This window comes from Tauraco erythrolophus, chromosome 17, assembly GCF_009769465.1.
Source record: "Tauraco erythrolophus isolate bTauEry1 chromosome 17, bTauEry1.pri, whole genome shotgun sequence".
Taxonomy (NCBI): domain Eukaryota; kingdom Metazoa; phylum Chordata; class Aves; order Musophagiformes; family Musophagidae; genus Tauraco; species Tauraco erythrolophus.
Window position 1 is genome coordinate 16,835,251 of NC_141481.1, and position 26,258 is coordinate 16,861,508.

General features: G+C 58.2%; 1 protein-coding gene across 1 annotated transcript; it reads left to right on the top strand.

The window, feature by feature from the left end:
- The first annotated feature begins 1,723 nt into the window (after positions 1-1,723).
- Positions 1,724-26,163, top strand: ABCA3 (ATP binding cassette subfamily A member 3). Its single transcript, XM_086622092.1, has 30 exons — positions 1,724-1,817; positions 5,446-5,710; positions 6,555-6,682; positions 6,802-6,967; positions 8,385-8,644; positions 9,302-9,418; positions 9,952-10,072; positions 10,638-10,811; positions 11,472-11,653; positions 12,828-12,974; positions 13,291-13,420; positions 14,219-14,373; positions 14,768-14,923; positions 15,238-15,448; positions 15,730-15,880; positions 16,380-16,478; positions 17,324-17,516; positions 18,694-18,997; positions 19,340-19,613; positions 20,065-20,269; positions 20,732-20,951; positions 21,199-21,357; positions 21,808-21,980; positions 22,438-22,572; positions 22,705-22,899; positions 23,466-23,653; positions 23,759-23,929; positions 24,180-24,367; positions 24,482-24,555; positions 25,876-26,163. The coding sequence occupies exons 1-30, from the start codon at positions 1,764-1,766 to the stop codon at positions 26,005-26,007; spliced, it is 5,127 nt and encodes a 1,708-aa protein (XP_086478218.1). The 5' UTR covers positions 1,724-1,763; the 3' UTR covers positions 26,008-26,163.
- Positions 26,164-26,258: the final 95 nt, after the last annotated feature.

The following is a 26,258-nucleotide window of genomic DNA, read 5'->3' on the forward strand; positions in this document are numbered from 1 at the left end:
TCTGGATTCCGTTGCAGCGAGCGCGGGAGGAAGGTTTCTGCTCCTGGGGGACTCGTTCGGAGGAGTGTCGGATCCTGCCGTGTGCGGTCAGTGGGTACCTGGGGGCAGGGGACCTGCTATAGGGCTCCTGGAGCAGACGGGTGGCATTGCTGCTCGGGCACGCGCAGGCTGGGGCCGCGGCGCTTTGCGATGAGCTGGAAGGTGTTGAAGCTGAAATCTGGCAGCAGCCGCCGTCGCAAAGTCCCCGCTGCTGTTCCGTCCCTGCTTGCAGCTGGGGGGGTGTGGGACAGGCTTTTCAGGGCTGTGGGAGTGGACCTCTTCTTTATTTTCTGGATCCCAGAGCGGGGGATGTCATTTGCTGTTACGGGAATCCAACTTCTGTCGGATAAGGAGAGTTTTTTTGCTCTGAGTTTTGGGTTGGGGATGGGAAGGTGTGTGCCAAGCCAGGAGGATGCTTCTGGAGGGCTCAGGGCCCTGGTGGTGTGGGCTGGGTTAGGGAGATGGATGCCTGGTGCTTTGTCCGCAGCCCTACGTGGGTTTCAGTGTGCTCTTGCTGCAGCTCGCGTGCTCCCAGCTGTCGGTGCCGCCTGCGTTTACCAGTCACCGGTCTGGGGATGAAGGTGGGGCAGGCTGGGTCACCAGCCTCCCCTCTCCTCTTGCTGCAGCACCCCAAACTCTGCTGAGGTTGCTGGGTGCTGGCTGGACCCAAGGAGCCGATACCATCCCGACCAGGGCTGAAAAATGTGCTGTCGGGCGTCTCCCAGGGTGTTGCTGGTAGGTGGTGTCCATCCTTGTCTCCGCAGTGGCTTTGGCGCTGCCAGGCTTTGGAGAAAAACGAACCCGGCCTCTGCCCGCTCGCAGAGGGTGCCATGGGGCTGGTGGGTGCTGCTGTGACCCAGGCTGGCCCCATTGCTGTGGGAAAAGGGGTTTTACCGGGCTCGGAGGCTGAGGGGCTGCTTGGCTGGGGGGTGCCCCGCGTCTGGCAGCGTGGGCGGGCGGCTCTGCTTGTGCCAGGGCTACTCCTTTGTGCCACGCTGCTCCTTTGTGCCATGCTGCCGGGTGACTCACAGCAAGCACGCGGTCACAGCCCGTCTCCTGGTGGGACAGGAACGCTTCGTCAGGGAATGCTGCTGCAAATGGAGATGAAAACCACTTGGAGGGGTGACAGATGCATCCTAAGAGGGGGAAGACGTGGGTGTATCGTCCTCCAGCACCGACCTTTCCTTCCACTTCCCTGCCCTGGTCTCATCCTCACCTCTCCAAGGAGAGTTTATGCTGGCATTGCTAAACCAATCCTTCACGGTGCAGGAGGCGGAGGCACAACTTGAAATCTTCACCAGTCCCAAAACACCGGGCTGCAAAGAGTTTTGTGGCCTTCCTTGGGTTGATGTTTGCTGTTCTGTAATCCAGTGCTCCCACTGCTTAAGGAAAGCTTTCCCTGCCGGCTGCTGGGCGAAGGACTCCCGATGCTGGCAGGCTGGGTTTCTAAACAACCACCTCCCTGTCCTGCAGCTCGGGTCACATCGATGCCTGGGATCGGGCAGTGCCAGAAACCACAAGCTCTGGCTCTTATGGGTCAGTAATGACCCTTGGAGAGGGAACCCAACAGTTATTTTCCCTTGTTTTGGGCCGAGCCAGCTGGAAACAGAGCGCTGCCCTTGGGCTGCTGGAGGGGCGGGATGCGGGATGCCCGGTGTTCACCACTCTCTCCTCTCTTCCAGGGTCCTGCGGAGCGGCGGCGGTGGTCCCCTTCTGATGGGAGGATGGTTGTTCTCAGGCAGTTTGGGCTTCTGCTCTGGAAGAACTACATCCTGCAGGTAGGCTGGCACCGCGCTCCTGGGGGGCTGCGTCTGGCACCGCTGACGGTGGGTACATCGGAGCTTGCCCGGGGTCTCGATTCTCCAGCAAACCTTCGCTGTGGGCACAGGGCATCTGCTGGAGGAAAACAGATCTGTTCGTGTGGCGTCGTCCTGCTTTTGTGCCAGGGAGATCCGGGCAGGGCTGCGCATACGCCGTGCCCTTCCCCTCCTGCAATTCAGCTGGAGCTTGGCTCCCCCTTCTCGTGGGGCAGGATAACCTCTGTGCCCTTCTGTGCCACGGTGGGTTTCTTGGGCTGCCTTGTCCTGCAAATCCTTTGGCATCCTGCTCTGGGGGTGCTGATTGCTGCACGGCACCTGTAAACCCACCAGGACCCGGATTTTTTTTTTTCCCTCCGTTACGTTCTACCACCCTCAAAACCAGCTTTCGGGAAGATCTTAAAAAATCAAACCACCATCGTTCTGGCGTCCTCTCCCAGCTCTCTGCGTGGCAGCTGGATAATTATGAGGGATTTTGGGCTCTCAGGACCTCCTTGCCCTGCTGCCCAGCAGCATCTCGCCTGCTGCTGCAGCGTCTGTGAGCAGCGTGTGACGGATGCTGCGGCTCCGCTGGGACCGGAGCCGGCCCTGGCAGCGGGTGGCGGAAGAGGAGGGAGCAGAGATCGCTGCAGCCCGGCTTTACGCTTTCAATTACCTTTCTGCAGATCAGCATGACGGACGTTGCTTTAAAAATAAACCAAAGGAAGCGGGAAGGGCTGGCTGGGCTGCCTGTGCCCGGGCTGCTGGCAGGGCAGGGAGCAGGCAGCGGGGCTCCCGTGCGATGGAAGGGACCAGCAGCCGGTCTGATTTGCAGTCGGGAGCGTGGTCTGTCGTGTGCGTGCTGGCCAGCCCTGCCAAACCCCCCTTGTGCACCCAGACACGTGTAGGACAATCCCCTGTGTCCACCCAGAAGAGCAGCTTCTGGGTGTGCTCTGGGTGGGGGGACACCTCTTGTCGTGTGTTGTGAGGCCACGAGCTGACGGATGTACCGTGCCAGCATACGACCTGGAGCCTTCGCTCCCCTCCACCAAAAAAAACCCACCCCGTGCTCCTGATGAAGAGGCAGAGCTCCCAAACCATCATCGCCTCGTGACGCTGGGGCACGTGGCTTGCTCAGAGCTGGGGCAGCCCCGGCCAGGCAGAGGTAGTGGTTATGGAGGAGTATCCCCATCACCTCTGGAGTACGGCGGCTTAAACGATTTCTGCGGCAGCGAAAGCTGGCACTGGTAAAGGTGTGTTAGTTCCGGGAGCCAGGCAACCGCTCCGGAGCCAGCCCGGGAGGCCGGGAGGGGGTTAACACGATAGTAAATCAGCGGGAGGCAGCTGCTCCGCCAGAGCCGCATTATAAAACCATCAGACATCTGCAACGCTCGCTTTTATGAGCGTGGCCTTTGGAAAGGCTCCTTATTCCCTGCCTGCTCGGAGCTGCTGCCTCCCGACCGCGCTGCCAGTCCCTGGCTGAGGTCAGAGCGGGCACCTCCTCCCAGGGGAAGCCCGGAGAGGGCATTTTGGCTTTGGCAGTGGGTGCTGAGAACGGGGGCGGTGAGGGGAGCAGCTGCATGGCCCCACACCCACGTCCCCCCTCCTGACAAACCGACCCAGAGCTAATTCCCCCACTGCTGCAGGGCGGACTGTCCCTTCCCAAGAGCTCTGGGCACCGTTCCTGCCCCACCGGAGAACCTGCCCACCTTAGCGTGCCCCGCTCGCCACTTTTCTCACCCCCTCATTTCAAAAATAAACCCTTTTTCCAAAAATAAACCTCCATGGTTGGTGCAGCTCAATGCCTGTTGTTTGCAGAGCTGAAGGAGCTTTCGGGGCAGCCGAGGTGCTGCCTCCAGCACACGGGCAGTGCGGGCAGCAGAGCGATACCCTGCCCACAACGTGCTCACCCCGTACAGCGTCTTATTTTATGGCACTGCAGCCCATCGGTGCGATCTGCACCGCTGTGCCGGCGGCTGCAGGGCCAGACAGGAGGTGGTTTAACAACACACGAGTGTACAGAGGTGTCAGTGAGGGGCTGTGAAGTTGATAAGAAACCTCTTGGGGCTTCTCTTGTGCATGGTGTTCTTCTTCCTTCCAGCCCGGTGGAGGGAAGGGTGGAAAACCTCCCCGGGCTTGTAAAGCCTGTCTTAGCCAGAGAGCCTGGAAGGGGTTAATGCTGCTGCTCCTGCACCCAGAGCTGTTTCTAAGGTTGGGGACATCTCAGCTGGGGACACCTTGTTGGCTGCCACCTGTCACCACAGTGATCGAGGTTGGGCTGGGTGAAGGCAGCTCGCTTTGCAGGAGGAAATAAGGCGGCTGGGTCTGGATTTCAGCTCTCTCTTACCCAGACCTGCCCGGCTGCCGCTGGGCACAGGGCTGAGCCGTGCCCCGCTGCCCGCGGGGCGACCTGGGTGGCTCTGGGCGCTGCCTCCCTCTCCCATCCCTGCCCCAGCTGGGTGATGCAGCTCCAGTGGGAGCAGCGCCGGTGCTCACCGTTTCCCTCCCTGTGAGCGAGCGTGAGCTCTGCGGGGATTTTTCCAGCATAAATCCATCGGTCGGCAGCGAGTCCCGGCTCCTGCCGTAAAACAGATCGGGGGGGTCATGCTGCAGGGACGTGGGCGTGCACGGTGCTGGTCGGGATTGCTGTTCCCCCTGCCCCTCTGGTCAGAGCTGACCCAATTCCCCTGGGAGGAGCAGAGTTTTGATTGCTAATTAACCTGGGTTGGATGCTAATTAGCCGGGGTTGGTGGTGGGTGTTGGTAGCTAGCGGGAAGTTTGCAGGAGTGGTGGCCCTGGGGAGGAAAACTGCTGGAGAGTTGTGCTCTAGTTTGGCTGCCCCAGCGTGTTCACTGGACTCGAGTTCATTGTCCTGTTGCTTGAACCTCAGTTAAAAATCATGGATGAGGCACCGTGTTTAGCACAGACAGGCCATGGGGTGAAGGCTGAGCTCGCGGGGATGTTCCCTGTGCTGTGCGAGGGCTCCGATCCCTGCAGCCGCAGGCTCTCCTGGATCCCATCCCGGCTGGGATGCAGAGCCTGTGTCCCTCTGCCTGCGCCCGCTGAGCTCCGGCGGAAAAAGCTTCCCTGACGGCATTCGCTTTGCTCTGCGTCACCTCCCCGCTGCCTGCTCATCCCAGCCTTTCCTTGCCCTGCAATATTTTTAGCTGCCAGCCCCGTACACGTTGGGCACGGTTGCTCTGCTTTGGGGAAAGCTGTTCTCTTCGCTCCCCGGTCCCCGCGGCGCGGACCCTCGCCGCAGGAGGTGTGCGGTGGCGGTCGCCTCCAGGACCGGTGCGGGCAAAGCCCGCTCGGAGCGCTGCCAGCTCCTGGGCAGAGCCCCGCTGTGCAGGGCATGGGCGACCGAGCGGCTCAGCTCCTTCGGACCCAAAGGGAAGGGGACACTGGAAGGTCCTGGAGGATGCAGGAACCGGCGCAGCATCGTTCCTGAGCTCCGGAAAAACCCGGATTGCGAAACCTTGTGAAATGCAAGAACGCTTCTGCTACGCAGCGTTTGCATGCCCCAAACCTCGTTACCACGTTTGATCTGCCTTTGGGGTTTACGTCTTTTTTTTATTTCTGTTTTATTTCATCTTTATCTTTCCTGCAGAAGCGGCAGATCTTGGTGACGGTCGTCGAAATCTGCCTGCCGCTGCTCTTCGCCGCCATCCTGATAGTGCTGCGGCACCGGGTGCACTCCATCAGCCACCCCAACGCCACCATCTACCCCCCCGAGCCCCTGGATGACCTGCCAGCCTTCTTCCACCGCCGGCACGCCGGCAACCCCTGGGAGCTGGCGTACGTCCCGTCCAACAGCAGTGCCGTCAGGAGCGTGGCCGAGGCGGTGGAGAGAGCTTTACCCATCAACATCAGAGGTGAGCAGGGGCCGAGGGCTGCGGCTTCCAGCCCAGGAACTGGTACGTGTTCTTACTCTGGTAAATCCCGATGCTCTGTGCCAGGGATGCATCAGTTTTATCAGAACTTTCAGGCAATGCCTTTGTTTTTGTTTCACTAAAACGACAAGATTTTGTTTTGATTTTTGGTCATGTTTTGTTGCGGTTTCCATCTAGAAGGACGTTGCCCTAAAATAGTTAAAGAACGTGGCTGCCACTTCCCTGAGACAAAGTATTTTTGGAAATCTTGTTGCACAGAATATTTTAGCGCTTCGTGTTCCAAACCGAAGATACTGTGAGGATTTTCTATGAGAGGAGAGCTGACTCCTGCTCTTGAGGAGGAATCACAGAATGATTTGGGTTGGAAGGGACCTCAAAGATCATCTCGTTCCAACCCCCCTGCCATGGGCAGGGACACCTTCCACTACACCAGGTTGCCCAAAGCCTCATCCAGCCTGGCCTTGAACACTGCCAGGGATGGGGCAGCCACAGCTTCTCTGGGGAACCTGATCCACTGCCTCAGCACCCTCAGAGGGAAGAATTTCTTCCTTTTATCTAATGGAAATCTCCCCTCTTCCAGTTTAAAGCCATTGCCCCTTGTCCATCATGACACGCCCTTGTCAAAATCATCTCCCTGCCCCGTGATGGGTGCAGCAGCATCCCACATAACCCCCCGTGTCTGCCAGCAGTGGCGTTTCCCAGCTCTGCCTGGAGCACATCCCTCGCATCCTGGACCAAAGTGACGTTTTTGGGGATGATCCAGCCTCAGCCAGCGCAGAGTTCCCGTTCTCCGTGCCCCCATCTCTGTCTTTCCCTCCCTCCCCAGCTCAGGGCTTTGCCTCGGAGCGGGACTTTGAGGAGTACGTCAAGACGGACAACCGCTCGGGCAACGTGCTGGCCGCCGTCGTGTTCAAGCACCACTTCCATCAGAGCTCGGCCCCGCTGCCCCTCCAGGTGAGCGGAGCCAGGGGGGACGCGGGATGAGGACGGGGGGGGACACGCAGCATCCTCCCACCCTCCGGACCTCGCTCCTTTCCGTCCCGCCCGCGACGCCCTTTGCGTGCTCCTTCCAGGTCGACTATGAGCTGCGCTTCAAGTACAGCCCGAGGAACGCGCCGCGGAGCGAGCAGACGGGCCTGAACCCCAACCGGGACCGGGACTGGCACACCAGTTACCTCTTCCCGCTCTTCCAGCTGCCCGGGCCCCGGGAAGCCAAGTTTGCCGACGGGGGGACGCCGGGTGAGGGCCGCCCCTCCTCTGCCGCGGGTTATTCCGGCCAAAGAGATGAGCGTTAGATTCACTGAGGCTCTGAGGTTTTAAATAAATAGTTTAATTTATTTTTTAAATGATTTTAATTCAGTTAATTGAATTTAAATAATTATTTCTAAATTTATTTAACTATTTTAAATAAATATCCCATCGCCTCCTGGGCATCCCTGGCCTCTGAGTGCCTCTGCTGAGAGCGGGTGGATCCAAACGGATTTTACTTAACGTGAACTTTTTAAATTTAATTTTTTTTTCCCCCCCTCTCTTTTAAAATGTATTCTTGATGGAAAATTTATTTCGAGGTCTAAACTGCTCGGTGCTTATCGTGCTGCTTAAATGCTGTAGAAGGAAAAAGAGCGGTTCTGCGGTTCGAGCGTAGGTTTTTAGGGAAAGCCAAACCGCCGAGCGAGCCGGAGGCAGCGGGGATGTTGCCAGAGCTGGCACTGGTTTAGGACTTGGGTTTTTTGGGAGCTTCCTCTGCGGCTGCAAAGAGGATGTTTTCCTCGGTTGGGTTTCTCCTGCCGTCGTTCAGTAGGGATGTCGAGGGAAGGATGGAGAGGCCAAGAAAGGGATGGAAGGGTTTTGCTGACGCGGTGGAAATACACCCGTGCGGACGGGGTCTGCTGGTCCAAACGTTCTGCAGGTCAGGGTGACCGGGAGCCCGGGCCACTTCCCTCGCTGTAACGTTTGTTTAGGAAATTAATTCATATAAAACATTGTTCGTGATCTCGTATCGTGACTTTCGCCGTCTCTGCCTCGGTCGTTTTAAGCAGCAAACTTTCAAATTGCTCGTTTGGGGCTTCCTGAGCAGAATTTGAGTTTCCATTTGAGTAACGCGTGGCAGAAGTGCCATGTGAAAATAGACTGGTTGGGGGGAAAAAAAAAAAAAGGAATTTCTCACTGTTTTCTAACGTGCAAAAATTTAAGCCAAATGCGTAACAGGATATATTCTTCCTCACCAAAACCTGCGTAGTGTCCCGTATTCTCTTGTTTTACCAAAAAGAAACGGGACCAAAGACAAGCTCAGCGACGTGGGGGGTGGTTAATGCCGACGGAGAATCTCCCCCCGTACCAATCCAAAGCCGCTGGCAGAAGGGCGACTGCCGTTGGCACGGAGCGTTCCCGCCGGCTGCTTTTAAGTGATAATTATGAGAAATTTCACTTGCTGTGATCCAAATCCTCCCCGAGCCCCTCCACATCCGCAGGGATGTCAGGGCGCGTGTCGATACTGATGTTACTTGTGCTTTTCCTACAATCTCTTTTTTTTTTTCCCCCTCCATTCTTCCTCCCGAGCGCTCCCTCCCGCAAAGGCTGTTTCCCTCCTCCTGCTGCCGCCTCCCTCCGAAACCCGCACCCGTCTCTATTCCCCCGTGTCGTTTTTCCCGCCCAGGCTATATCCGAGAAGGTTTCCTGGCGGTGCAGCACGCGGTGGACAGAGCCATCATGCAGTACCACGCCAACGCCAGCTCTGCCAGCCTGCTGGAGAACGTCACCGTGGTGGTCCAGCGCTTCCCCTACCCGGCGTACGTCAACGACCTCTTCCTCCTCGCCATCCAGAACCAGCTGCCGCTGCTGCTCATGCTCAGCTTCACCTACACCTCGCTCAACATCGTCCGCGCCGTCGTGCACGAGAAGGAGAAGAAGCTGAAGGTGAGCGGTGGGATGTCCTGCACGGCGTTGCCCGGTGGATGCCGCCTTTAAATCGGGAACGAAATCCCCGGTGGGTTTGGAGCCAGGGAGTGGGAGGGCAGCAGATTAGCAAAGCCCGGGGAGGAATGTCGCTAATCCCGCCGCCGGCACACGGCTCGGCTCTCCCTGCCGTGCGGCCGAGGCTGCTGGACTGAAGGGCTGGTGCTTCCCTGGCGCTGGAGGGTGGCTTGGAGAGGGGGCAACGCTCCTGGCTTCCGGAGTTTTCCAGATTCAAGAGTTTGGCGTGTGGGAAGCAGGAGTTTTGTCTTTCCAGTGTAGAACCCTGCGTGCCTGAGCTGCGGTGTGGGGGTGGTCGGAGCTCGGCTGGTGTGGTCACCACAGCTGGGCCAGGGGTTGTCCTGCCCTCTGCCCCTGCGGCCGGTGGCCACGGTGGTCCCACCAGCCTCGGCTGCTGCGGTTCTGGGTTCAGCTGGGCTTTCTGGGGAGATGTTCTCCTGCGGTGGTGGCCACAGCCCTGTCTGGGGCTGCCACCTCCCTCGCTGCAGGGCAAAGCCACCACTGACCACCCCCTTGGCCAGGGCCACCGCGTCGCCCTGGCCGTGCCCGGGAAGGGTGGGTGCAGCCCCGGGTGACAGCGTGACCTTGACCTCCCCGCAGGAATACATGCACATGATGGGCCTCAGCAACTGGTTGCACTGGAGCGCCTGGTTCCTCATGTTCTTCCTCTTCCTCCTGGTGTCCGTGTTTTTCGTCACCGTGCTCTGCTGTGTCAAGGTGAGTGTTTTCCCCCAGGCCAGCGTTCCGTGGGCCAGAAGCTCTGCACTGGCAGGGCATGGAGATGACGAGGCTCCTCTGCCGTGGGCTGAACCGTCCTGGCACCTCAGGACTCTTCCATCTGCATAGCGGAGGCTGGAGTTGGCCTTTTCCAGAGCTGGGTGGGCAGCTGCCCCTCAACAGCTACTTTTCACAGCGGGGGGACCTCCCCAGGACAGGGCTGAGGGGTGGGAGCCCTGTGAGTGCCGGCGAGACCAAGACGCTCCCATGCGGAGCAGGACCACCCTGTGCCCACAGCCCTGCGTGCCCTTGGAGGGGCTCGAGCTCTCTTTTCTGCTGGTGCCCACACCATGAGAAGCAGGAGGTGGCTGCCAAGATGCTGAGTGAGGTGTCCCCATGTTTCTTGCCTCTGGAGGGGTCTAGGCGGGCCCCAGTGTTCTCACCCATCTCAGTTTGTCTTTAGCCCATGGAGAACGTCAGGTCTGGGCTGCCCATACGTACCAGCCCTGAGCGTAACCAGATTTTCTCGGTAGGTGAGCGAACAGGGAGCGGTGCTCACCAACAGCGATCCCACGCTGGTGTTCACCTTCCTCGCCATCTTCTCCGTCTCCTCCATCTCCTTCAACTTCATGGTGAGCACCTTCTTCTCGAGAGGTGAGTCCCTCCCCAGCTGCCTCCTCTCTGACCCGTGGGGCTCGGGGGGAGCATTATGGACCTTGTGCTGTAAAATCCTTGGTTAATTTTGGCTGGGGGGCAGCTCTGGAGGTCCTGGGTCCATCCTGCTCAAAGCAGGGCCAGCTCCACAGTTCCGTCAGGTTGTGCAGAGCTCCGTGTTGGATAACTTGCTTCAACATGCGGACGAGGAGCCTGTCTTCTCTTTTTTTGGCTGGGTTTTCCCCATGGTGCGTGGGAAGGGATGTGTGTGCTGTCACGTCCCAAACCAGTCAAGCTCATGTGCTAGAGCAGTGTCTGGCTGTCTTGGCCCTGGGGGCTCTGGTCTGGGATGGGCAGGGGGCTTCTGCAGCTGCCCGCAGTGGGGTTGGGATCCGGCACGGCTCCTGCCTTGCCATGGGACATGGTCATGTCCTCATCCTGCCCCCCTGTAACCACGCTTGGCACAAAAGGCTGGAATCTCCAGGGATGGGAAGCTGGTGAGAAACATTTGGTGGCGTCACCATGTTATTGACGTTCTCCCTCACACTTTCCTCTGTGCTGGCAGCAAACGTCGCGGCTGCCGCCGGCGGCTTCCTCTACTTTTTCTCCTACATCCCGTACTTCTTCATCTCGCCCCGCTACGACGTGATGTCCCACAGCCAGAAGCTGGCCTCCTGCCTCATCTCCAACGTGGCCATGGCCATGGGGGCACAGCTCATAGGCATGTTTGAAGGAAAAGGTGAGCGAGTGCCTCGGGAGAGGAGCCGCTTGGTTGGGACTGGCTCCCATGGGATGCGAAGGGTGGAAAGAAGTTGGGGAGAAGCACTTTCCCGCTCCTAACGAGAGCAGGGGGGTTAATTGCTGATTGCTCCCGCAGGTCTTATCAGCACCAGGGCTCTGCCTCTCCGAACCCTGCCAGGCTGGGCTGTGCAAAATGCCATCGTTGTGTTAATTACCAAACGAATCATGTTCCAACGGATGGGAATCCGTCGCGTTTCCTCCTTCCCAATATAAATTTTTAATTTCTACGTTAATAAGAATTTGGCTGTCGGTTCCAGCGGAGGCCGTGCTTTGGCAAAGCGACGGCGCTAAAAAGGCGGCTGCGGTGCCGGAGGGGCAGTGGCTGGAGAAGAGATCACTTTTTCCCTGGGCAGTGCCAGAGGGTGCGATGGAGGGCACGCCGTGGGGTGGGGACCCTCGAGACGTCGGTGTGCTTTCTGCCGCGGCGTCTCTCTCCATCCGTAGGAAGGGGGATCGCAGAGCCGTGCGCGTGCTCCTCGTTCCCGAGCCGTGAATAAGGGTGGGAGATGCTGTCTGACAGTCTTGGAGAGCACGTTGTGCCTTTGGGGCCACCCGAGGGCTCTCGGCAGAGGTAGGCAGTGCCCTGTGTGCGTTGCAGGGACTGGCATTCAGTGGAGGGACCTCATGAAGCCCGTCAGCGTGGACGACAACTTTACCTTAGCCCAGGTGCTGGGGATGCTGCTGCTGGACTCGGCGCTCTACGGCGTGGTGGCCTGGTACGTGGAGGCCGTCTTCCCCGGGGAGTACGGCGTGCCGCAGCCGTGGTACTTCTTCATGACGGTGAGCACTGCTTACGAACCCCTTCCAGTGGGCAGGATGGGCATCGCTCCGTGCTACGCAGTGGGATAGACTAACGTACACCTGGCCTCCAAAATCAAGGGCTCTGCAGCACGTAAAGGCTGATCCATCCCTATTTTTATGGAATATAAAGTGCATCTTGCAAGTCTTCTTGGCTTTAAATCTTTGTCCCAACGCTCGTTGACGTGCAGGGGGTTGTTGAGTGTCTCCGTGCCCAAGCAAAAGTGTTGGAGAGGAGCCCCAGGTGTGAGCAACCAGATCCAGTCATTTGAAACTCCCCAGGCGGGGGGACCTGGGCAGTCTGCGTCCCGCTGCCAGCACCCCCGGACCGGTGCCAGGGGCTGGGTGATGGCCGTCACCCCGTCAGCTGAGCTGCCCTCCCTCTGCCAAGTCCAACGCTTGGCATCACCTTCAGCGACCGCAGCTGCCGCGGTTCCTGCAGCTCAGCCGCCTGCGGAGAATTCCTTAAGCCCCAACGATGCAATCGGTTCTGATCCCGTGGCCATATCCCTTGTTATTGGGTCGGGAGATTTCTCCTCCTCCCCTCTAAATTCCTTATCCCGGCGTGGTGCCACCCCGGCATCCCGCTCCCTCTCGCAGCGAGACCCAGGTAGTGGAGATACAGCCATCTGCCAAAAGCCACAGCGGGATGCTGATTTTGGGTCCAGGAGTTGTTGAATTGCTATTTCCACAGGGATTTGAGATCCCAAACGTTTATTTTCATTCCCAGAGAGCCAAGTGGAAAATAAAAAAGGCTGTAATTGCAGCAGCCAGACTCCAGATTTTTTATATTTAGTGTGTGTCATGGTTTGTAGAGGGGATGATCATCCCTTACGTGGGCTCTTCTGGGCAGGGTGCTTCTGCCTGAGCAATTTTGCTTCTCGTCGAAGCACTGACCTTTTCCATGGGACTGAAGACAGGGAAAAGGTGCCTGTGGAATCACGGACAGTCCTGCTGTAAGAGAGAACCAGGAGAAGGCAGGAGGAGCAGCTTTATCCTCTGCCTGACCTGCCAACTGAAGATGTGCTGGTTGGCAATTCCCAGGCCAAGGAGAGTGGTCTTGGAGATCCATGCGAGGAGGAGGATGGATAGGCTGGGGAGAAGAGATGGTCTCTGCCTGTGCCTGAGTTTCTCTCTCTCTCCCTTCTTCCATCAGCCCTCATACTGGTGTGGGCGCCCCAGGACCGTGGTGGGGAAAGAGAAGGAGGAGGAGGAGGACCCCGAGAAAGCCCTGAAGAGCCAGTACATTGAGGAGGAACCTGCCGACCTCGTGTCGGGAATCAAAATAAAGCACCTTTCCAAGGTACCGACCGCCCAGCGCAGCACAGCCACACCATAATGTTATTTTTGTAAAAACTGCTGCCCGTGGGCAGCTCCTTCTCCTTGTGCCACCCTCCCCTCCTTGCCAGGGGCTGTCCTGCTCGGCTGCTGCATGGCAGGGAAAGCTCTTCCCCAGGGTTTTGTTGTGGGCTGAAGCCTTGGGCACGTGCAGGTGCAGTGACATCTATATTTAATGTGAATTGAGACCCAACATCTTCACGCCAACACCGTGTGAGCGTCACGGGCGGGGTGGAGCGGGCGGCTCCGAGAGCATCAGCTCGTGAACGTGGTCTCCACAGGTCTTCAAAGTGGGAAACAAGATGAAGGAGGCAGTCAAGGACCTAACGGTGAACATGTACGAAGGGCAGATCACCGTCCTGCTGGGCCACAACGGTGCTGGGAAGACCACCACTCTGTCCATGCTGACGGGTAGGAGCTGCGTGCTGGCGCGGGGCAGGGAAGGGCCGGTGGGGTGGCTTGTCGAGGGGATCTGCACCTCATTGCTGGGGTTTGGGAGGGCTTTTTGCTCTTCCCTGGAGCTCCTTTGGCTCACCCAGCTGTTGGCCAGGGAGTGCCAGGGTACTGAGAGGCACGTCGCTGCCTGCGGAGACAGAGGGAGCGTGGGGGTCCCCGCACAGCCCCCTGCAAGGGTGGGATCAGCCAGCAGGGCACACCACGGCCAGTCCTTGTGTTGGAGAGCCCTGAGAAGAGAGGGGACCTGCTGTAAGGTGGGTCTCTGCAGGCTTTGTCACGATAAGGCAGGGAGAGCCCGGGCCAAGAGCTGGTCGTCTTCGTTCCTGAGCTGCTGAGCTCCAGACAGCCTGTTTGGGCACGGTGGACGTGGGGATGGTCCTTTCGTCCCTGTTCCATCACTCTGCTGCTCCTGCCAGCCCAGACCGCTCACGATACCTTCCCTGGAGGTCTGCCCCTGCCTTGCCTGGACCTCTGCCAGCCTCGCCTGCCCACTCGACCCCTCGCCTGCCCACTCTGGCAGCACTGCCAAGTCCACCCCCCGCCCAGGGCTGCCATCCAGCCCACCCTGCAGGTGGGAGGAGAAAGCTGCCGTGCCCCAGCTCCAGCAAGGGACTGCCTTGCTCTAAATTTTGGCAGAAAGTTGTGTGTTGGGGGGGAAGATGCTCGGCAGGACCCCCGCCTCTCTGCCAGCCCTGTGCCACCCGGGGTGATCCTCGGCCCCGAGCTGAGGCCACTGCATCTCGCTCCTGCCAGGCCTGCACTCTCCGACGGGCGGGCAGGCGTACATCAACGGCTACGAGATCTCCCAGGACATGGTCCTGATCCGCCGCAGCCTGGGGCTGTGTCCCCAGCACGACGTCCTCTTCGACAACATGACGGTGGAAGAGCACCTCCACTTCTACGCAGGGGTGAGCACTGCGCTTGCGGGGGGAGCACCACCGGGCCGCCGGGAGCCAGCCCTGTGGCTTCCTGAGGCTGGGAAAGCGTGGTGAGATCCATCGAGGAGCCCTTGCCTCCTCCTTTGGCCTCGTCTGCAGGCAGGAGCTCCGTGCTCGGGTGATGGAGGAGCAGAGGGTCGTGGGCAGCATGGCTCTGCGGAGACCCCCACGCTGGCTGTGCCAGCTCCGTCGGGGTCGGGCAGGAGTCAGTCCGTCTCCGTGCTTCCCCACGTTCCTGCGTGGCTGTGGAGGAGGGAGCGTGGTGGCGGTTTAGCAGCTGGTTGCCGATGTGGTGGGAAGGGTCTTCGCCGGAGACGCTTGCCCCTGCAGACAGGTTTAACCCTCCCTTCCTCTGGTCTGGCAGCTGAAGGGTTACCCACCCTCCAAGTGCCCCGAGGAGATCAACCACATCCTATGCATCCTCAACCTGGAGGACAAGCGCCACTCCCTGACCAAGGCGCTCTCCGGCGGCATGAAGCGCAAGCTCTCCATTGGCATCGCCCTCATTGGGGACTCCAAGGCAAGCATCTTCGCTGGGGCTCGCCTCCAGCCTGTCTCCATGGGGCCAACGTAGGCTCTGGGGTTGTCCCTCACCCGTGGTGAGCCACTGGGAGGTGTTGGGGCGGCGGGGAGGGGCAGGAGGACCCCTCTGAAGGGGGACAACTCTGAGGACATCACCCCGAGGCTGCAGTGCAGCTCCACTGCCTGATAGCTGCTCCCCCAGCACGACCATCGTGTGCACGTTGGGATGTCATGGCCCAGGGTTGTCCTCTCCTGCGCTGCTCTGCCTCTCCCAGCCCCTTTTCTTGACCAGCGCCCGTCTCCTGTGTGCAGGTGGTGATGCTGGATGAGCCGACGTCGGGGATGGACCCAGCCTCTCGCAGGGCCACCTGGGACCTCCTGCAGCAGCAGAGGAGCAACCGCACCATCCTGCTGACCACCCACTTCATGGACGAGGCTGACCTGCTGGGGGACCGCATCGCCATCATGGCCAAGGGCGAGCTGCAGTGCTGCGGCTCCTCGCTCTTCCTCAAGCGCAAATACGGTGAGGGAGGAGCAGGCAGGCTGTGCTCGGGGTCTTCTCCTTGCCGTGGAGGAGCAGGAGGGGGAATACAGGGCAGGAAAGGGGATGCACTGCCATGGATCTGATGGCTGCTCGCTCCCCATCGTGCTGTTTGGCCTCTTCCAAGGCCCGTCCCATGCCTGTAGCCCAGGCAAAGCCATTGATGCTCCATGGTGCCCGAGTGTCCCTCTCTGCTCCAGCACCGCGGGGCCAGGCTGGGCTCACACTCACCCTCCTCTCCCTCCTCTTGTGGCTCTGCCTAGGGGCGGGATATCACATGGTGATGGTGAAGGAGCCCTACTGTAACCTGGGGGAGATCTCCCGCCTCATCTGCCAGTACGTGCCCAACGCCACCATGGAGAGCAATGCTGGGGCAGAGCTGTCCTTCATCCTGCCCAAGGAGAGCACGCACAGGTAATGGCGGCGTCCCCTGCTTGCCCTCCCCTCGCTGCGGCATGCGCTGTCGTCACGGGACATCTGGTGACGGTGGCGCTGAGGAGGGTGGCACAAACAAGGGTGGTTGGTTTGGCTCTGAAATCAAAGAGATGGATAGCTGGGGCTGCCTGTGGCAAGGGAGAGCAGAAGGCGGAGTCCAAAAGTTGCTCTCTTGGGGAGGCTCGGGTCCTGGCACCAGCTGCAGGACTCAAACCGGCTGCAGGACTCAAACCAGCTGCAGGACCGATGCCCAGAGGGTCTTAACCTCTGGCTACCTCCTCTCATCCTCTCCTCACCTTTGGCTGTGCCGAAATCCAAGGTCTGGGGACCCAGGGTGGTGCGTTGCACAGTGTTGCCTGCCATCCATTAAATGCAGGAGGCACCATCTTCCCAGTGCCCCCAAACAGAGGGTTGCTCTGGGTCAGGGTGGCTTTGGTGCCAGGAGCAGCAGCATCTAACACCTCGTGTCTCCGTTCAGGTTTGAGGCCCTGTTCACGGAGCTGGAGCAGAAGCGGGAGGAGCTGGGCATCGCCAGCTACGGCGCCTCGGTCACCACCATGGAGGAGGTCTTCCTGAGGTAGGCAGGAGGGAGGCTGGTGCTGGCAGGGTGTCATCTGGTGGCACAGTCCCTGTGTGCTTTGGTGGCAGCAGTGTCCTATACAGCTCTCCTGGGCACGTGTTGGGTTTTGCCTCTTGGTTTGGCTTCCCCAGCTCAGAACAGCTTGCTTGAGGAGAAGCTCACCATGAGCCAGCACCATGTGCTGGCAGCCCAGAAAGCCAACCGTGTCCTGGGCTGCACCCAGAGCAGCATGGGCAGCAGGTCGAGAGAGGGGATTCTGCCCCTCTGCTCTGCTCTCGTGAGACCCCCCTGCAGTGCTGCGTTCAGCTCTGGGGTCCCCAACATCAGAAGGACATGGAGCTGCTGGAGCGGGTCCAGAGGAGGCCACGAAGATGATGCTTTGGGCTGGAGCACCTCTGCTCTGGAGACAGGCTGAGAGGGTCGGGGCTGTTCAGCCTGGAGAAGAGAAGGCTCCAGGGAGACCTTCCAGTACCTAAAGGGGCTACAAGAAAGCTGGAGAGGGACTTTGGACAAGGGTGTGTAGTGACAGGACAAGGGGCAATGGCTTTAAACTGAAAGAGGGGAGATTTTGATGAGACTTAAGGAAGAAATTCTTCCCTCTGAGGGTGGTGAGGAACTGGACCAGGTTTCCCAGAGAAGCTGTGGCTGCCCCATCCCTGGAAGTGTTCAAGGCCAGGTGGGATGAGGCTTTGAGCAACCTGGTGTAGTGGAAGGTGTCCCTGCCCATGGCAGGGGGGTTGGAACTGGATGATCTTTGAGGTCCCTTCCAACCCAAACCGTTCTGTGATTCTGTGATCCTACCTGGGTCCACATTTCATCACCCGCTTTCCCTTCTGGCACAGGGTTGGGAAGCTGGTGGACTCCAGCATGGATATCCAGGCCATCCAGCTGCCTGCTCTCCAATACCAGCACGAGAGACGCTCCAACGACTGGGCCATGGACGACTCCAGCAGCCTGAGTGGCATGACAGATATGACGGATGACAGCGGGGCGCTCATTACGGAGGACTGCTCCAGCATCAAGCTCAACACTGGGGTGAGCACTGGGGCTGCCGGTGCAGCAGGAATGGGGACAGTGTGTGTGAAGGGGGGTTTGAGAGCAGGGTTACCTGGTGGAGCTTCCCCCATGGCTGGTCTTGCTGCGTGTGATTTGGAAGTTACTAAAGGAAAAGTGGGATCTGCATCTTTAGGGCAAATTATTTTTAGAGTCGTTGGGTTGGTCACTGCCATCCTCCTCACGTTAATCTTGAGGTCTACAGAGATGCTCTTGAAGGTGTTCCAGGTGATCTAAAGTGGTTTTCACCTGCTGTTGCTGCATCACTTGGGATTTCCAGCGGGGAGATGAGAAAAACCATCTTCCTTCCCTCACTGGGCTTGTGTTTCGGATCCCTGGCAGCCCTTCGTGGCCCGCCGCCTGTGTGCCTGTGATACATTTCCGTGCGCTTCTCAAGGGCATGTCTCAACGGCAGAAGGGGAGAAAGATGTTTATGGGTTTCAAAAGCAAAGAAGATGCTCTCAGGGCCGGGCTGGGAGCTCCCAGACATCTCAGGCCGGTCGCTTTGGCAGGCAGCCGTGTCCCAGTAATCCTCTTTGTGAACCTCAGATGCCGAGAGGTGGAGGAAGGTGAAGGTCATGGCTGAAGCTGGCAAAGGTTGCCTGGAGAGGGGCTTTTGACAATGGCGTGTAGTGACAGGACATGGAGTGATCGCTTTAAACTGGAAGAGGGGAGATTTTGATGGGATCTAAGGAAGAAATTCTTCCCTCTGAGGGTGGTGAGGCACTGGACCAGGTTGCCCAGAGAAGCTGTGGCTGCCCCATCCCTGGAAGTGTCCAAGGCCAGGTTGGATGAAGCTTTGAGCAACCTGGTCTAGTGGAAGGTGTCCCTGCCCATGGCAGGGGGGCTGGAACTGGATGGTCTTGAAGGTCCCTTCCAACCCAAACCATTCTATCATTCTATGATTTAACACCTTAGATCCCAAAATGACTTGTGTCCCGTCGGGAAGCCATTGAGGTGGATGGGCTGATCTGCGGTACTGGAGTCAAGCGGGTGCCCTGCCAGTCCCTGGGCAGCTGGGCTGCAGGCTCGTGGGCTACATGCAGGACGGGGAGGTGGTTCTGGGGTCATTCCTCTCATCATCTCTGTGGGGACACGTGGCCGGTAGGTCTGTCCACAGCTGGCACTGCTGGCCTTGACCTGATGTCTCCCCTCCCAGTTCTACCTGTGCTGCCAGCAGTTCTACGCCATGTTCATGAAGCGAGCCATGTACAGCTGGCGCAACTGGAAGATGGTGGCAGCGCAGTTCCTCGTGCCTCTGATCTTCACTGCCTTTGCCCTCGTCGTGGCCAAGACCTTCCCAGGACCCAGGGACTCGTCCCTGCTGAGGCTGACGCTGGAGCCCTACGGCCAGACCATCGTGCCTTTCTCCGTCTCGGCCACGTCGGGTCTGTCGCAGAGGTTGGCGGAGCAGTACGTGGAGCTGCTGGATGCCCAGCGTCAGTCACCACTGGAGGTGCTGGGTGAGAGTTCCCAGAGCACCCGCGGAGCGGGAGATGCCCGGTGGGGTGTGCAGGAGCCATGGGCTTCTCCTGGCAGGACCCTCGCTGTGGGTAGCTCAGGTCCCAGCTGGGTGTATCCGATGTATCCCCTTGTATCCTCTCCTGGACGGGAGAGTCCTGCAGCTGGCAGGACCCCTCCTCACCCAAGTAGAGCTGTGTTCTCCATCACTCTGCATTCGTGGCCATCATCGGGGCTAGGGGTGGACCACCAGGGCTGGGGCTGCTTGGGTTCTTCCCCAGTTGGCCCCACTTAGCTCTCATGTGCTGCAGCATGCTGGTAACAGCTGTGGTGGTGTTTGGCAGGTGGCCTGGAGGAGTACCTCATCTCAAGAGCTTCTGATGAAGGAGGAGCCTTCAATGAGCACTACATCGCAGCCGCCTCCTTCGAAGGTGTCGGGAACCGCACGGTAGTCACCGGGCTCTTCAACAACCAGGCGTATCACTCCCCCGCCACGGCCCTTATGCTGGCCGACAACGCTGTCTTCAGGGTGCTGGCAGGTCCCAACGCCTCCATCACAGTCACCAACTACCCTCAGCCCCGCAACATCACCGAGAAGGCCAAAGACCAGCTCATGGAGTACGTCTGACGGCATGGCACTTGCTTTCCTGCTAGGGCTTATGACTTCCATGAGTACAGACTGGCTTGGTGGCGCTGGTGTCAGTAGAGGAGCCAGGCTGGAGCTGCCCAGAGCCAACCGTAGCTGTGGTTGCACATGTGTCACCCCGTCTCAGTGGTTGGGTGTTCCCCTCTCAGTAATGGCTGTGGTTAGGGGGTGGTTTTCCCCGGAGCCTGTTTCTCCACCTGGAAGCAGAAGGGGCTGTATGACCATAGACTTCACAAAATCCTGCATCCAAGGTCTCCGAGCCTCACCCATACCAGAGGGAACGGGTGTGAGACCTCGCAAAGGCAGGGTGGAGGTTTGAGGGGTGGCAGGAGGACTGTGCGTGGGAGGCAGGGGGGGTTTCTTCTGCGTGCTGGGGGGGTGTGCGTCAGTCTGTCCTCACCTGCCCCACTGCTCTCCCCGCAGAGGCCAGACCGGCTTCGCCATTGCCATCAACTTGCTGTACGGCATGGCCTCGCTCGCCAGCACCTTCGCCCTGCTGCTGGTCAGCGAGCGGGCCATCAAAGCCAAGCACGTCCAGTTCGTCAGCGGCGTCTACGTGGTCAACTTCTGGCTTTCTGCCCTGCTCTGGGACGTCATCAACTTCCTCATCCCTTGTGCTCTGATGCTGGTGAGTCACCCCTGATGCTCCGACACCTTCCTGGCCTCCCCTTGGGTGGGAGCTCGGGGTGCTGCTTCTCTGGGAGATCTGGGATGTGAGTGAGTGGAGGGAAAAGGATGAGGCCACCTGGTCCTGGCACTGTCTCAGTTACTAGGAAGGACCAGCAAGAAAGCTGTCCCTTGGTCCTCCTAGGAGTTGGGCCATGGCCAACCAGCTGAGGCTTGGGCTGTGGGCACTAGAAAATCTCAGATTTGTGGGAACGTGGAGAGGAATTCCCCAGCTCTGCCCTTCTGCATCCCAGTCTGCAGAAAGAGGGCTTCCCCTGGGGACAGGCTGGTGGGAACCCCATGTGAGGGGCTTGTCCCGGTCAGCGTGGTGCTGCCGTTACCGTGCTGCCTGGGCCATTGAGACAAGGTGACATCGCTTGTGGTCAAGACCAATGTGCCTTCTCCTCACCTTGCTGTGCCCCAGGTGATATTCCAAGCCTTCGACGTGCGAGCCTTCACCCAAGACAGCCACCTCGTTGACGTGATGCTGATCTTCCTCCTTTATGGCTGGGCCATCATCCCCCTCATGTACCTCCTCAGTTTCTTCTTCTCAGTGGCGGCCACAGCCTACACACGTCTCACCATCTTCAACGTCCTCTCAGGCACAGCCACCTTCCTCGCAGTCACCATCATGAGCATCCCAGGTGGGTCACTGCCCTCCCTGCCTGCCCAGCACTGCACCCTGCCGTCACCAAGAAGATCCAGCCCCCAAGGGGACCCTCTCACCCCAGGGCTGTCCCCAGACTAGCAAAAAAAGCCCTACAACAGCCCATTCTCACCCATTAAACGTGACAAAATTTGTTGGTTTTCCTTCCAAACTTGGCAGTATCAGGGTCTTTCTCTCAAACCACCTAACCCCGACCTATTGATCCTCCTGTGCTCCTCTTTCAGAGCTGGGCTTGGTGGACCTCTCCAAAACCCTGGATAAAGTCTTTATTTTCTTACCCAATTACTGCTTGGGCCAATGCATCAGTGACTTCTACCAGAACTACGAGTTCATTCAGTTTTGCACCTCCTCCGTTGAAGCCATCTTCATCTGCAAGGCGTTCAGTGAGTCCCTGGGTTGGGAGGGGTCTCTGTGGGGTTAGTGGTGGAGCTGGGCAGTATCATGGGGCCTCTAACCCAACCTGGGCAGTAGCTCCAGGTACCATTTTAAAGCAAGAACTGGGCAGCGTTTGACACTCATAGGTGATGCAATTAAGGAATCTTTTCCTTATTAATGATTTGGAGGAAAATGTGGGCTAGGGAGAGTTTCGTAGACAAGTAAAGAAATCCCAGTCCCAAGAGTGACTTGATCTCCTCTGGGTGCCTCCACTGGGCATCTTCTGCCAGATCCCCTGCAGACCTCAACCCTGTTGTGGGAGGTGTTGGAAAGAGCTGTGGGCTGGGATGGAGCTGAGCCTGGCAAAGCTTCGGGCTCACAGCTTTCTCTGGAGCTTATCTGCCCCTCCCCAGAGGGTGGCTTGCTCCAAGTCTTGATTCTGTTCCTTCCCTGCTCAGATATCAGTTACCAGATGAACTACTTTTCCTGGGAGACGCCTGGGATTGGACGATACTTGACCTCCTTGACCGTCCAGGGTTTCTCCTTCCTCTTCCTCCTTTTCCTCATTGAGACAAACCTCCTCTGGAGACTGAGAACTTTGGTCTGTCGCATCTGCAGGCGGCGGAAATGGGTGAGCTGAAGCATGTGGGAGGGAGAAGTAAGGTCCACTGTGCCAAACTAAGCCCGGAGTCTCTGCGACCTGGAGACACGTCCACGTTGCTTGCTCAGACCTCGTTGGAGTTCCTGGGGTCTGCAGAGTCGCTCATCTTCAATGCTTAGGGATGCAAATCCTGCTTCTCCCACCACTGGGGACTCTGTACGAAGTGTCACTTGTAGGTCCCAAACCCCATGGGCTGTTTGCATCTTCACCTAAATCATCTTCCTGGGGAGCATCCCTGGAGCCGGTCACTCAGAGGGGCAGATCCTGTTGGACGTGTGGGTTGGCAAAGGGAGCGAGGTGACCCCAGAGGTGGCTGATGGATCCTGCCCGGGTTGGGAGCACTTGCCCCAGGTCAGCCCAGAGGAAGCCACTTGTCCCACAGCAGCCAGGTGACAAAAAGTGGTTTTTTTTTCTCCTCTGTGTGTAGGTGGCACTGCTGAACACCGTGTCTGTGCTGCCGGAGGATCGGGACGTGGCAGATGAGAGGAAGAAGGTTTTGGAGTCCCCACCAGAGCTGCTGTCGTCTCTCAGCAGCCCTCTGGTCATCAAGGAGCTCACCAAGGTGAGGAGAGCATGGTCCTTCCTGAGCATCCTGCCACCACCAGGTGCTGGTAAAGCCACCGCTTGCCATGATGTGCCCTCGGGCACTTGGCAGGTGCGGTGACCGGCACGGCTTGTGCGTTGGTCCCACCAGGTCTACGACAGCCGGGAGTCCCTGCTGGCGGTGGACAGGATCTCCTTGGCGGTCAGCAAAGGGGAATGCTTTGGTCTTCTTGGATTCAACGGAGCGGGCAAAACCACCACCTTCAAGATGCTGACTGGTGACGAGAGCATCACGTCGGGAGACGCCTTTGTGGACGGTCACAGCATTCTGGCCAACATCAAGAAGGTACCAAGGGCTGCGGAGGCGGAGGGCAGCGTTACTAACTGCCCTGCGTCTGTCTGGGCTGGGCCACCTCCCAAGTGCCTCTGAGGAGGACACTGTTGCAGTTGCCAGGGGTGGAGGTGATATTGCAGGGACGTTGTGTCCTTGTCTGGCCCACCTCGCCGTCATCTGGCCACGTGGAAGTGGTCCCCTCTCCACTGGGATGACAGATGGAAGCCAAAACTTGTGAGGGTGGTAAACCCAAATCAAAGGGTTTAGCTCCAGAGTTGGAAATATGAAAAATGTGAGTTAGTGATCGCAGTCGGATGACGATCTCTCCAAAATAAGCGGGTCAAACCTTTCCAGACCCCTGCTAGGCATCTCCTTGCTGGGAATTGCCCGCTCCCTTTGGAAAAGCGAGAGATGAGCAGGGGTCAGGCTTTCAGGTCAATCCCTGGATACCTCAACCCCAGCTGATGTCGGTCAAGGAGAACATGGGAGGATCTGCCCCGAAAGCATGGTCCTGCTTGCTTCCTTCCCTGGGACTCTGCCTTCAGAGCTGATCCCTGTTGGCTTCCTCTTGCCCCAAGGTCCAGCAGCGGATTGGCTACTGCCCGCAGTTTGATGCCCTCCTGGAGCACATGACGGGCCGCGAGACCCTGAGCATGTACGCCCGGCTGCGGGGCATCCCCGAGCGCTACATCGGCAGCTGCGTGGAGAACATGCTGAGGGGGCTGCTCCTGGAGCCCCACGCCGACAAGCTCGTGAGGACCTACAGGTGAGAGGAGACGTGGAAACACCCCGTCCCCTCTGCCCCTTGTGTTGCGTGGCTCTCCCTGGGCTCACACCAGATCTCTGTCCCCGTTCCCATCTCCTTCCGCAGCGGCGGTAACAAGCGGAAGCTGAGCGCTGGCATTGCCCTCATCGGTGGTCCCCCCGTCATCTTCCTGGACGAGCCCTCCACCGGCATGGACCCCGTGGCCCGGCGTTTGCTCTGGGACGCGGTGACGCGGACGCGGGAGTGCGGCAAATCCATCATCTTCACCTCCCACAGGTGATGGGCTGGGCTCGGCACGAGAAATCTGGGAGCACCAGATGGGTGGTGGGGTCCAGGGGATGGGACCCACCTCCGGAACCTGGTGGGTGGGTGCTGCCCGTGGCCAGCAGCAGCTGGCTTGACCCAAATCTCCCTCCGCTAAAAACCCAGAGGGGAGGGAATCCACCTCCAGCCCCTTCCCCAGAAGCTTCTGCTGTTGTGTGTGGGTGCTCCTGCCCTGCTGAACCGCTCTTCTCCTGCCCTGCAGCATGGAGGAGTGCGAGGCGCTGTGCACGCGCCTGGCCATCATGGTGAACGGGCAGTTCAAGTGCCTGGGCAGCCCCCAGCACCTGAAGAGCAAATTCGGCAGCGGCTACACCTTGCTGGCCAAAACGCGGAGCGAGGAAGAGGGCGAGCTGCAGGCCTTCAAGGCCTTCGTGGAGAAGACTTTCCCAGGTACGGCGAGCCGCTGGAGCGGTTGGCCTCCGCCGGGGGAGGGCAGGGGGGGTGGTGGTGGTCAGCTCCAGCGAGTTCCCTAACTCGGAGCCTCTCCTCGCGCGTCTCTCGCAGGCAGCGTCCTGAAACACGAGCACCAGGGCATGGTGCATTATCACTTGACCAACAAGAACCTCAGCTGGGCACAGGTAAGGGGGTGCCAGGGGGGCGGAGGGGCTGCCCTCATCCTGCCCCGTCGCGGGCTCTCCGTGCTTCGCTTTCACGCTCAGCGCGTCGCCTTTTCTTCCAGAGCTGCCCTCTGTCTAAAAATCCTGGTGATTTATAAAAACCAAACTAATTAAAAAGTCATTTGCCCCCTGACCCTTTCCCACCTCCCGGCCCAAAGAGGACCGGCACGTCTGGCCGGTGGGCGAGCACCTGGGATGCACCGTGGGTGCTGCGCGGGGACCCCTCCACCCCGCCCTGGGAGGGAAAGCAGCATCTCCCTGGGGAGCCAGAGCTCGTTTCGCCTTCGTTTGTACATCCCAGAGTATTATGGGACAGCTCTGGGGCCGGCAGGAAGGGATGCGGCCGGTAGCTGCGTCCTTCCCACCCTGCTTCTTCCTGCTGGGAACACGGCACGGGTACACAGATGTGTCTATACATATATATATATATATATAAAAAAATACATGAAACAGAAACCTTTTGCTGGGATCCCAGCCCAGGGATATATAGTAAAAAACATACATATAAAAATGTTATTTTTTATATATATATGTATATATGTATCTTCTATATAGACACGTATCCTATATATGTGTACCCTATACATGTATCATATATATATTTATCATACGTATTTATCATATATGTGTATTTCATATATGTATCATGTATATGTATCTCATATATACATATCATATATACCTATCATATGTGTATTGTATGTATCCTATGTATATGTGTATGTGTCATGTGTGTCGTGTGTGTCATATTTATCTCATATATATGTATCATATATGTGTAGCATCTGTGTCACCTATATGTCATACGTCTGTATGTGTTATCTATGTCATACATCTATATGTGTGTCATACATCTATATGTCATCTATATGTATCACACATATATGTATCACACATATATGTATCTCACAGGTACATGTATCACACATGTATATGTATCACACATATGTATCACACATGTGCATGTATCACATATGTATCACACATGTACATGCATCATGCATATATGTATCACACGTGTACATGTATCACACATGTGTATCACACATGTACATGTATCACACATGTGTATCACACATGTACATGTATCACACGTATAAAACATGTATTTTTAATGGGGTCAGGTACTCTACTAAATAATCCAGCTCCTGCCTTGCCCCCACCCTCCCACTGGGGCAGGATTCCTTTCCCCGGGGTCTCCTGGGAGGACAAACCCCCCCTCTGCTCTCTCTGTCGCGACATGCCGGGAGACATGTCGTGACACTGTGCCGTCCCTTCCAGGTCTTCGGGGCCCTGGAGAAAGCCAAAGAGAAGTATCGCTTGGAAGACTACTCGGTGAGCCAGATCTCGCTGGAGCAGGTCTTCATGAGCTTCACACGCTTCCAGCACTACACAGAGGACAGAGGGAAATGAGCAGGAGCCCCACCGGTGCCCTTGGGCATGGACTGGCACCGCTGCCCATACCCAGTATATACAGAGACAGTAATTTATATATCGGCGTGTCTTAAACAATGTATAAATGTAGGAAACTTTTCACCGGGGTGGGGTGGGGGCAGAGGATGGCATCGTACCCTCTGCCGTCGGGAACGGAAGCGATGCGTGCCGGCGCGGGTCTGCGTGCGCGTGCATGTGCCACTTCCACTCTCCAGCCTTCGTTCCCAAGG

What these genes read in the sequence shown, in the direction of transcription:
- ABCA3 (XM_086622092.1), top strand. Translation starts at nt 1,764, where the DNA reads ATGGTTGTTCTCAGGCAGTTTGGGCTTCTGCTCTGGAAGAACTACATC. An exon ending in CCCAAGGAGAGCACGCACAG is followed by an intron (nt 15,881 to 16,379) that starts GTAATGGCGGCG and finishes GTCTCCGTTCAG; the next exon opens with GTTTGAGGCCCTGTTCACGG. An exon ending in TTCTGGCCAACATCAAGAAG is followed by an intron (nt 22,900 to 23,465) that starts GTACCAAGGGCT and finishes TCTTGCCCCAAG; the next exon opens with GTCCAGCAGCGGATTGGCTA.